This window comes from Ursus arctos, chromosome X (assembly GCF_023065955.2).
Source record: "Ursus arctos isolate Adak ecotype North America chromosome X, UrsArc2.0, whole genome shotgun sequence".
Taxonomy (NCBI): domain Eukaryota; kingdom Metazoa; phylum Chordata; class Mammalia; order Carnivora; family Ursidae; genus Ursus; species Ursus arctos.
Genome location: NC_079873.1, coordinates 103,262,673 through 103,274,798, shown reverse-complemented (window position 1 = coordinate 103,274,798; position 12,126 = coordinate 103,262,673). Strand labels below are relative to the sequence as shown.

Sequence of the window (12,126 nt, the reverse complement as noted above, 5' to 3'; positions counted from 1 at the left end):
GGTAGTTCTATTTTCTATTACTTCTATTTTATATTATCTCTTAACTACCAGTGAAAATACTGAATAGCTTGTGTTTTTAAAAGGCATAAAAAAGGAGATTAGTTGAGATAGTAATTAACTATAGCATTAATTATTAAGAAATCCATTTGAAATATTTATAATCCCCCTAAATGGAGGCAATTTTCACCAGACAGCTTTGGATATTTCCTGTATTATGGCCCAATCGGGGCTAATGTAGGCAAGGAATTCTCATCTCAGTGCTGAGAAGCCTCTGACAGGCATTAAGTGGCCTCTAAATGATTGCAAGCTTCTCCAAAATGCACAGTTTTCATGCTGACACTTTTTAAAGTGACTTTTCCAGTGTGATCTCCATCATTTCCAAAGTTCTTCATGCCTACGTGAAGATCTGTGTTTACAGCTGGTAGCACTTCCCTCCAGCCTGAGGAACTTTCTTCCACATTTCTTATAGTGCAAATCTTTGGATGACAAATTCTTACATTTACATTTGTCTGAAAATAGATTTAATTCATCTTCATTCTTGAAAGAACTTTTCTCTGCATATAGAATTCTGAACAAGCAGGTATTTTTATTTCTTCCTGCACTTTAAAGATATTGTTCCCCTGACTTCTGGCCTATATTGTTTCTGAAAGAAATCAAAGTATTCAAATTGTCTCATTGTATATAATGTGGTGTTGTTGTTTTCTGGCTGCTTTTAAGAGTTTCTCTATTCTTCCAGTTTTACTGAGGGTAGAACTGACATACAGTATTGTATAAGTTTTAGATGCACAGCATTATGATTTGACCAACAGGGATTGTGAAATGATTATCACAATGAGTTTAGCTAACTAAAGAGTTAAAGAGTTTCTCTTAATGTTTCAGTTTTCAGCAATTTGACTATGGTATTCTTAGACATACCTTTTTCACACATCTCCTGCCTGGGGTTCACTGAGCTCCTTGAATATATAGATTAGTGTCTTTCATCAAAGTTGAAACATCTTCAACTATTTTTTTCTTCAAGTATCTTGAATCATTTAATCTCTTCTCTTTGTGATTCCAGTTAGTTTCTCTCTGTTCTTCAGATTGGATAAGTTTGTATTGTTCTCTCTTTAAGTTCTCTCTTTGTTCTGCCATCTCTATTATAAAATTAGGCTCATCCAGTTACTTTTATTTTGGATATTATATTTTTCAGTTTTAGAATTTCCAGTCGGTTCTTTTCTAAGGTTTCTGTTTCTCTGCCAAGATTTCTCATCTTTTCATTCATTATGAGCATGTTTCCTTTCCATCATTGAGATAATTATAATAGCTGCTTTAACTCTTTGCTAACTGCCATATCTGGTTCATTTCTGTTTGATTTCTGTTGATGATCTTTTCTCTTGAAGATGGGTCATCTCATCCTAGTTCTTTGTATATCAAGTAATTTGGGGCTTTGCCTACATTTTTTTGAGTATTTTGCTTTTAAGGTTCTGGTTATATTCTGTTATGTTCATTTTGTTATGTTCTTCCAAAGAAGGTTGACTTCGGTTTCTTTTGTTTTAATGGTCAATTTACTTAATTGTTTAAGCTGGAAATTCTGTCTTAGGTGGCAGCTCAAATTTCAGTTCAGTTCTTTTAGACTTAGCTGTGTTGTTTGGAATCTGTCCTGTGCTTCCATGGTTCAAAGGTCATGCAGAAATTTGAGCAGATATTATATGCAGAATTTGGATCTCTTTCTCTCTCTCTCTCTCTCTCTCTCTCTCTGGCTGTCTCTGGGATTCCCCTCCTCACTTTCCTGTGGCTATATCCTTGATTTCTTTAGCATATAAAGACAGAGTTTTCTATTAAAAATGTAGCCACCCTGTGAGCTGCTAACTGTGGTCTGCTGTCAGACTAAAAGGCTCTTAAAAAACTGAGACCCACAGTCTTCTTCCAAGTGTCAGCCGCTCTTTGGATATGCCTGCTTTTGTTTGCTCTCCAGTGCCATTAAGTAGTTAGGGGTTTGGCTTGGTTTGATTTTGTGTTTTGTTCAGAGTATAGTTATTATCCATGGAAGGGTTGATCTGATAGAAGTTCACTCCTGACAGCTCATTTTTGCTGTAACTTCTAAACCTGCAAAAGTTAGACTAATGAATCGTTGAACACTACATTAAAAACTAATGATATACTATATGTTGGCTAACTGAACATAATTTTAAAAAAAGAGTTCTGTTGAGTAAGTCTGTAAGTGGAGAGGGAAGAGGATGGAAAGATGCAAAATTAAAGGATTTGACATGGAAAGGTGAAAATGGCAAAACCCTTCAAGGAAAGTCCAGAAATCCATGTAAAGGTAAGAGGCCTTTCATGACCAGTAGTACTTTTCTAATATAGGAGGGACATAAGAATCATCAACTACCATATCCAGAGCTCTGGATATGGAAAGAATGCCTTATGGAAGACAGAATGTACAAAGTCTGCTTTGTCTGTTGAGACAGTTTCAGCCCCAACACGCCCCTTTGCCCTCGCCTTAAGAGTACTCTGGAGTTTTGTCATATGTCAAAAAGCCCTGCTTCATCTTATCCTTAACTCTGTTCATTTCTTCAACATTTTCAAAGCTTTCCCACCAACAAAACATAACTTTTAACCTTAGGAAATTCGCAACATACATAATGATGAATTAATGGGAATCAGGCGAGAAGAAGAAATGGAGATGTCCGATGATGAAATAGAAGAAACCACAGAAACAAAAGAAACTGAGGAATCAGGTAAAGATAATTCTGCTTTGTTTCATTTAACTAACATCTACTTGCAGGGATGATATTTTAAAACTTCTAACATCCAGTAAGGTATGGGCACAAAACCATCAGTCTGGAACCAGCGAGAAACAATTGGCATAGGCATATAAGTACACAGTGGCTGAATATCAACCCTGTGGCTACAGAATCTTCTTATTCACTCCCATATTCCATTATAGTGCCAAATTAAAAGTGGACTTTCTTCTCTTAGGAGGACTAGACATTTAGGCAGCATTGTTCTATACTTGATTTGGATTTATTAATAATATATTCTATAATAGGAGTCACAAGAGAGCTTACGCATAAATAGACAACTAGCCAAACATTGTAAAAAGTAGTTAGATCCCTACATCACATATACCTTACACCAAAATTTGTAACAGATAGATTTAAGATTCAGATATAAGAAAAAACATAGCAAAAGAAATTCTGGAAAATATAGAAATTGGTTGTATAATTTGGGATGAAGGTCTCCAAAGATAGAAATCATAAAAGATACTTTTGATAAATTTATCTTCATATAAATTAAATATTTTTCTTTAAAGAATCACAAAATTAAGAGACTACCAACTAAGGGGAAATATTTATAATATTTGACAACCTACCTATCTGCTGACTTTTATTGTGGTTAATTAGGGGTTTACTGGGAACCATACAGGAGTCTACAGACAGATGTCTGGGTAAAGGCTTTTGCTCTTACTTAGTACAGTTGGAACTTCACTGTGAGACAGGCCACGATGTGGGTCCCCAGTGGAACTCATAACGCAAACCTGTTGAACAATATGACACTACACCACCTTTCAATTTCATAACAAACCAGGGAGAGAATTACCAGAAGGGAGATTAAAATATCAGGCAAAAACCCAGTGTTTTCAGGTAAGCCATTCTAGAAAGTCTTAGGAGTCGGTAAGGTGCAGTGGACAAAGCCTTGGACCTAAAGTTAGAAGACCTGAGTTCCAGTCCCAACTGTGTTTTTTTGACTCAAGAAGGACTTCTGTCCCACTGAGCTCAGGTTTCACCCTTGTAAGAAGTACATTATACAACCATCTACCAGGAATGTTGGGATGGCCAAATGAATTCATTCATTCATTTAATAACTATTGCATGCCAAGCACTGTGCTAGACTTTGGAGATATCATAGTATGCTGTCCTTATTGTGTGTGTGTGTGTGTGTGTGTGTGTGTGTGTGTGTGAGAGAGAGAGAGAGAGAGAGAGAGAGAGAGAGTCAGAGACCCAGAGAACCAATTGATTATAATGCAAGTCAGGATTTCTTGGTTTTAGTACTTGCATATTAAAGTCAGCAGCTCTATAGCCACTTGAGTGGCCCTAGAATCTTCACTCCATGAACAGAAATTCTTAAGGAAAGAAAACTACCAAATCAGACTTTTAAAAAGGCATTTGTAGCTGTTACATCTGAATTTCCTCTATTTCTGCCATATGTTAGATCCCTAAACATCTAAACCTCCATAAATATTGAATAAATCCTTTGTAATCAGTAGATAGCATTTTCAGAACAGTGAACTAATTACTGAAAACACATACTATAAACTTATAGCTAAAAAAAACAAGAGTTTCATAATAATTGAGCTATTCAAATTAGTTAAGTGCTTAGCCAAGATGTTTTATAGCTGACTAATCTTTGACTTATAGAACTGTCTCCATCTCAGTATCTGCAGTATTGTATAGTGTTAATCCAGTGTTCCCCTGAAATGAATGTGACTGTAAGTTTGAATATTTGCTTGATAAATTGCTGAATTTGAGGAGTTAATGGGGGAGGGGGGTGTATGGGAGATTCAGATTAAATGCACTTACTAGAGTTATATAATTGGATTTTGCTTCTGTATCTCTTTTGAGTTAAAAGCTGTATTGGCTACTGCACAGAATCTTATTCGTTTAGAGACTGGAAACTCCCTGACAGATCATCTTATAGCTATTTTCTTTCCTGTTCCACATGCCAGGATGCTGCTTTGTCAAATAAAGCTATCTACAATAGACTTAATGGAGCTTACCAAATAGCTTTTCTCCCAGAAGGTTTCAATTCATTTTAATTCAAGGACTTTTGTGCATTTTTCTTCCCCTCGATCGTATCTAATTTTGTTATCTTGCTTCTGTAGTAGTCAGCTGCAGAAATCCTGCTCAGTGTGAGCCAGTAAGTGGGTCCTCAGGTTTTATCTAAATCAGCTTCATGTTTTAGTTTCACTTGGTTCCAATTAAAAGCTTAAGCACTAGATCTCAGATTGTTTTTTTTCTCTCTCCATGCTACCAAATTTGAATTCCAGGAACCTAGGAGCATGTGTCTGGTTAAATTTTACTTCCTGAAGAAAGTAAGAGTCACAGCTAGCCTAGCAGTCTCAGTGACCTTTCCTTGGAGTACCACAAAATTTCTGTTCTTCAAGGGACTCTGTATTACCCAGCCCATATTTGTGATGCAGTACTAGAAACCTTCTTGCCATGGAAGAAAGGACTGCTGTGCTCAAAGCAATGTGTTAAAGAGGGGGAGTCACATCAAAGCAAATCATGATAGTGTAAAACTATTTCATTCTATCGTTAGCCCTGATGGAAAGTACATGTGCCCAGTAAACCTAAGAACAGCTGTTCCTTTTCAGCATCTATTATCTGCCTTCTCCACTTAGACTAGTGGTTCTCAGATTTGGTATATATAAGCATCATTGGGTTACCTTTAAAAAATCAGATTTCTGGACTGCAGGGTTTGATTAAGTAGGTCTGTAATGAAGTTCAGGAATTTGCATTTTATCAGGCATCCTAAACGATTTGGATGCTGATAGTCCAGGGAGCACATTTGGAAAACATTGACTGAGACTCATTCTCCTTCATTGTTCTAGCTAAAGTTTTTACTTCTCTTGGTTTCCGATCTCCTTCTTTTCCTCCCCCCACCTCTCATCATTCCCTCTTTAAGAGTTTGACCAATTAATTGATAAAGACTGCATCCTATAAGCTCATGGAAATAAAGGTGCAATATGTGTAAATTTACATAAAATATAAGAAATACCACTTGCTTCTAACCTGTAAGGTACTGATTAGAATGCAGCAAGGCCAAGAGATATTAGTGTGGCCAGAGTAGTTGCATTCAGTGAGAACTGATTAGGACCTTGAAAGATGAACAGGTTTGGATGAGAAGAAGGAGAGTAAGAAAGTATCTTGATGTGGAGGCAGGAGAGGAGAAGGAACAGGGCTCAGAGAGGGAAATAAAGATGATGGGTATAGGGGGATAAAAGATGGAGTGGACAGGGGCGCCTGGGTGGCACAGCGGTTAAGCGTCTGCCTTCGGCTCAGGGCGTGATCCCGGCATTCTGGGATCGAGCCCCACATCAGGCTCTTCCGCTATGAGCCTGCTTCTTCCTCTCCCACTCCCCCTGCTTGTGTTCCCTCTCTCGCTGGCTGTCTCTATCTCTGTCGAATAAATAAATAAAATCTTTTAAAAAAAAAGATGGAGTGGACAAGATGGGTCTAGATTATGGGGAACCATGAATGCCAAGGTTACGTTTAGCATAATAGACAATATGGCACTATAAGCATGTCTCAATCATGGTACTGGTATGATAAAAGCAACATGAATTATATATTTTAGGAAATAAATTTTGGAGAAAGAGAGACCTGCCAGAGACTTTTATAGGAATTTAGATATAAAATGATGAAGCCTGGGACTAGAGTGAAGGTAACAGGAACTGAGATAAAATGATAAAAGAAAAAGATGTAACAGAAAATATGATTAAAGATGCTAGAAGTCACTTCAGAAGAATAACTAAAGTCTTTGGCACCAGATTGGATACAGATGATGAAGAAAAAGCAAGAACCTGAGATGAGGCTAGGTTTTCTAGTTTGGGAGATTGGAGGGTCAGTGGTCCTATTAGTTTGCTAGAGCTACTACAACAAAGAACCACAAACTAAGTGGCTTAAACAACAGAAGTTTATTGCTTCACAGTTCTGGAGGCCAGAAATCTGATATTTAGGTGTCATCAGGGTGCGTTCCTCTTGAGGGCTGTGAGGGAGAATCTGTACCAGGCCTCTCTCCTAGCTTCTAATGGTTTGTTGGTAATCTTTGACACTCTTTGGCTTGTACATGCATCACCCCAATCTCTGCCTTCATGTTTACATGACATTCTCCCTGTTTGCATGTCTCTGTGTCCAAATTTCTCCTTTCTGTAAGTACACCAGTCGTATAAGTCCATAAGCCCACCTGAATGACCTCATTTTAACTTGATTACCTCTGTAAAGATCCTATTTCCAAATTAGGTCACATTCTGAGGGCTTCAACATAAAGTTTTTTTTTTTTTGAGGAGGGGGTTACAAATTAAACACATACTAGTAGCACTGACAGAAATGGACTGGTGCATGGGACTCATTTGTAAAATATGAGATCAGTTTCAGACAGTAGGTAGTTAGGAAATAGATATAAAGGATTTATATTCAAATCAGGGTTCAAGAAGTAGAAGGAATAGAAGATGGTAGTACAGAGGTGTTGGCTAAAGCTTGGAGGATGTGAATAAATGATTGTGAAAGACAAGTGAGAAAAAGAAGAGCAAAGGGCTAAATACAGAACTTTGGTGGCTACCCACAGTAAGGGAGAAGGAAAGAAGGAGGAGTTTGCAGAGAGTTAGAAAAAGAACAGTCTAGGGGCACCTGGGTGGCTCAGTCAGTTAAACGTCAGACTCTCAGGTCATGATCTCAGGGTCCTGGGATCGAGCCCCATGTCAGGCTCCATGCTCAGTGGGGAGTCTGCTTGAGGATTCTCTGCCCATCTCCCCACGCCTCTCTAAATGGGTGTTATACACAAGTAATGAATCATGGAACTTTACATCAAAAACTAGGGATGTACCATATGGTGACTAATATAACATAAAAAAAATTATTATAAAAAAATAATTAGGGAAATGCTTTGGAAATGAGACCATGAGGAGACAGGAGCAGACCTGGAATAAACACACTGGGCAGGATGGAAGAAATCAGTGAGAGGTAAGAGACCTACCAGCAAGGACCAACATGAGTCTGTATTGACCAGGACTGCCCAGCTCTGCAACTTCCTATAAGAGTCCTCTGCAACCCAGGATAAGGTGCAAAGTTGAGTCGAGTGACCATGAGCTAGGAATTGGCATGGTAAGACTGGCCAAAGGTTTTTAGGAGGGTGAAGGAATATAGGGTACTAAGGAGTTTGCAGTGGAATCTGTTTAGCCAGAAAATAGTTAATGGACTGGGTGAAGTTGGCCACTCGAAGAGATTAAAGGTCCCCAGCAAAGAAAGAGAGCACCGTCTCAAGGTGATGAGGGGCAGTGAGGTAACTGACAGATGAAGATACTGTGTTTGAGACGGGAATTTAGAGATCTCAGAGGAGAAACAGCGAAGTCCCTGGTGCATCCATACTGGTAGCAGCCTCACTGGAGTAATGACCTGCAGAGATAAGGAAAGCAAGGCTTTGGGAGGTCAGGGAACTCACTTAAAAATTTCCCTGAACTGGCCTGCAACCACACATATCATCTCCCTCTCTCTTTCCACTTTGTTCTTTTTGGCTTTTTCTCTTCGTGAATCACTCCAGCTCAAACATTTTTTAGGACCCTTGAGAGGAATGTTGCACATCTTCCCTTCTATAATTTGGTAACATTTGTTACACATCTTCCTTCAATAATTTGGAGACATTTTTTAAGCATCTCCTGTAATGCAGCTTTGTGAGGGTGGCCAACCCCCTCAATTTGCTTCCATTAAAATTTTTGTTGTTTTCTTTGTACCACCGAAGAAACTCAGGCATTAATTTTTTAATGGCACAAAATCCTTTTAGATCTTTTGTCATAGAAAAACATATCTCGGATTTTGCTCTGAGTGGCTCCTCTAAAAAGAATTCACAGCTGCCTTCGTACGTTCATATTGCCATGATGAACTGGCAGCCTTCAGATCTGAGGAGCAATCCCCATAAAGAGAAACGTTTTTTCCACATAGGAAATAGTCAAAAAGGAGCAGCCAAGAACTAATGATGGCAAGATATGAATAAATTCACTGTACTATGCTCTTTAGTATCAGGACTGATGGATTCACCTACTCAAACATATTATTAAAAGGTAATATTGAACTCTTCAATGTTCTGGCAATGTACAAAGAACTCCAACTTCAGAAATGGGCCCAATTAATATTAAGTCTGTGGAAGTAAAGACTTGGTGTCCTCATTAAAATGACAAAAACCCTCATTTCAGGGAGTGGGAAATACATTTTGTAAGTAAGGTGCCCTGGTGGCATTAGAGGAGATCACATTTTCTTTTGCTTAGTGACAGGTCCAAACTGAGGAGATTATTATCTGTTCGCACTTGGCTGTAGGAATCTATCTCCGCTCATCAGCATGCCCTTTCCCCCTGGGAGAGAATCAGTCTCTCCTCCTCATTTGCTCAGAGGGAAAATATTTCTGCATTTATTAAAAAATAAAAAAATAAACTGGAGATTATGCCTCTAGCCATTCTCCTAGATCTCTGCCCTTTTCCACATTTCTCCACATGACTCGTAAGACATGAGCATAATCACTAGCCTGCAGTACAAGAAGAAACAAAAGGAGGAAGATGAAATATCACTATTTAGTATTGAGCCGTATGCCTTGCCAGAGGACAAACATGCAAACCAAAGCAGAAATGAATAACTTTATATCTGTAGCAGTCATTTGATTTACAGAGGAGCCTCTGTGTTATTCAGCGGAACTCCAGCTCAAGATGCTATCCTTGGTACTGACCCAACAAGCAATTCAAATATTTCTTCCCTTTTGGCAGATAGCTCATGTCCCTTCTGCCATACACTTTCCTGTATATACAGTCATCTTCACTTTTAGCATCTTCTTTTAGTGCTGTGATTGTGAGGAATGCTCCCTGTCTGACAACAGGTATCCCTGCTACTGGGAGAGATGGCAAGGTTAGATAGTATTTACAGTGCTGGGAATTCAACTCTCTGTGTAACAGCTTTCTCTTCAAAGACACAAAAGCTGTAAGATTACAGCAAAAATTAAAATCCATAATAAAACTAAACGTACAATGAATGTGTCGTGCCAAAGATTTTTGTAATTTCTTTTTAAAAATTAAAATACAAGGTTCAAACTGCCATATCAGGATAATTGCATGGCTATTCACAGAAAACAAGAGAACATGTAATAGGAAGAATTGCCACTCTCTAATTTGGATAGACAATCTGATTACATCAGCATATGCTGGTACCTGATTGTTTCAGCAAAACCCTCAGGTTGAAAGCGCAGAATTAAACCCCACACCACCCCCTTGGAGTAGCTTTCTTTTAGAAATAGAGGATGTTTTGTCCCTCAGAATATTATTTTCTTCTATGTATTTCGTCTTCGTAAAGCACAACTTCTTTCCATTTATTGTAGAGAATGACTCTTGTCTTTGAAATCCCTTTACAGAACCGTTCTTCCACCACTTATAGCTAATAATCTTGAAGATTTTATTTCCATTACTTTCTTTTACTTTCTTCTACTCAGAGACCCTCCCCATAAGTAGCTGAAAAAATGCACACCTTTGACAAGTTGCCTTTTAACATTCTCATACATTTAATATACAGGTTTTTAATTTTGATCCATTTTGCTAACACCTCTTTTCTGGGCTTTATGCTCCATCAGGAATCAAAAAAAGGAATAAACTACAACTGTTTCCATTAATTTGGACTGTGAACCATAGAGATTAGTGGAATCTCATTTTTTACTGTTATCATAAGCCTGGTACAGGGAAGGTACTCAGAGTTTGTTGAATGAATGAAAATCCTCTGATTAAATATTTTATAATAGCTTTTCTGATTTTTGGCCTTGAAAAATGTGCCATAACCATAAATAAAGCTAACCAAGTTTTCCTCTTGTGTCTTGGGTTTTTTTTTAATTAATCATTTAATTTTTTAGAGCAGTCTTAGATTTACAACAATATTGAACAAGAAGTAAAGACTTTCCAAATACCCCTGTCTCCCCCACACACATACATAGCCCCCCCTCCACTACTGATGTCCTGCACTACAGGAATACATTGCTTACAATCAGTGAATACATCATTATCACCCAAAGTTCATAGTTTGCATTAGAGTGCACTCTTGGTATTATTGTACATTCTATGGGTTTGGACAAATCTTTAAAATGTATGTATTTACCATTATAGTATCATACAGAATAGTTCCACTGCCCTAAAAATCCTCTGTGCTCTGCCCATTTGTTCTTCCCTCCCCCAGCCCCTGGCAACCAGGTTAGGATTTGTGGGGGTTTTTTAACCTTTTTACTGACTCCATTGTTTTGCCTTTTCCAGAATGCCATATAGTTGGAATCATACAGTTATGTAGCCTTTTCAATTGGCTTCTTTCACTTAGTAATATGCATTTACATTTCCTCCAGGTCTTTTCATGGCTTGATCACTCATTTCTTTTTAGCATTGAATAATATTCCATTTCTGGATGTACCACAATTTATTCATTAATCTACTAAAGAACATTGCAGCTGTTTCCAAGTTGGGGCAATTATAAAACTGCCAGAAGAAATCTGCTATAAAATCCGTGTGCATATTTTTGTGGGAACATAAGTTTTCAGTTCACTTGGGTAAACACGAGGGAGCATGATTGCTGGATTGTATGGTAAGAGTATGTTTAGTCTTATAAGAAATTGCCAAAGTATCTTCCAAAGTGCCAGTAGCATTTTGCATTCCCCATCAGCAATGAAGGAGAGTTTCTGTTTGCTTCACATCCTTTCCAGCACTTGGTGTTGTCATTGTTTTGGATTTTGACCATTCTAATAGGTGTATAGTGGTATGTCATTGTTCTTTTAATTTGTAATTCCCTAATGATGCATGACATATGACATATGATGATGCTTACTTGCCATTGATGTATCTTTGGTGAGGTGTCTTTTCGGGTCTAATTTTTTGGCATTTATCCTGTTTGATGTTCTCTGAACTTCCTGGATCTGTGGTTTGGTGTCTGATAATAATTTGGGGGAAAGTTCAGCCATTGTTGCTTCACCTATTGCTGCCATTCCTTTCTCTCTTTCTTTCCCTTCTAATATTCTTATGACATGTATCTTGTGGATGTCCTGTAGTCCTTGAATATTCTGCTTGGGGTTTTTTTTATGCTTTTTTCTCTTTGCTTTTCAGGTTAGACAGTTTCTATTGTCATACCCTCAAGCTCAGAGATTCTTCTCTCAGCCATGTCCAGTCTTTTAATAAGCCCATCCAAGGCATTTTTCACTTCTTTTTTGGTATTATTTTTTATTCCTATCATGTCTATTTGATTCTTCCTTGGAATTTCCATCTCTCTGTGTACATTATCCATCTGTTCTTTCATGGTATCTACTTTTCCCATTAAAGCCCTTAGCATACTAATTCATAGACGTTTTATATTCCTGGTCTGATAA

The 12,126-nt window shown here is 37.9% G+C and overlaps 1 protein-coding gene across 17 annotated transcripts in view; it reads left to right on the top strand.

The window, feature by feature from the left end:
* Window positions 1-12,126, top strand: part of ENOX2 (ecto-NOX disulfide-thiol exchanger 2) — a 264,447-nt gene that overhangs the window by 237,259 nt on the left and 15,062 nt on the right. For all 17 annotated transcript variants that reach the window (XM_057314455.1, XM_057314462.1, XM_057314484.1 and 14 more), the window contains one exon: window positions 2,603-2,717. In XM_057314455.1, coding sequence (XP_057170438.1) covers window positions 2,603-2,717 — 115 coding nt within the window. The remainder of the gene's footprint in view (window positions 1-2,602; window positions 2,718-12,126) is intronic.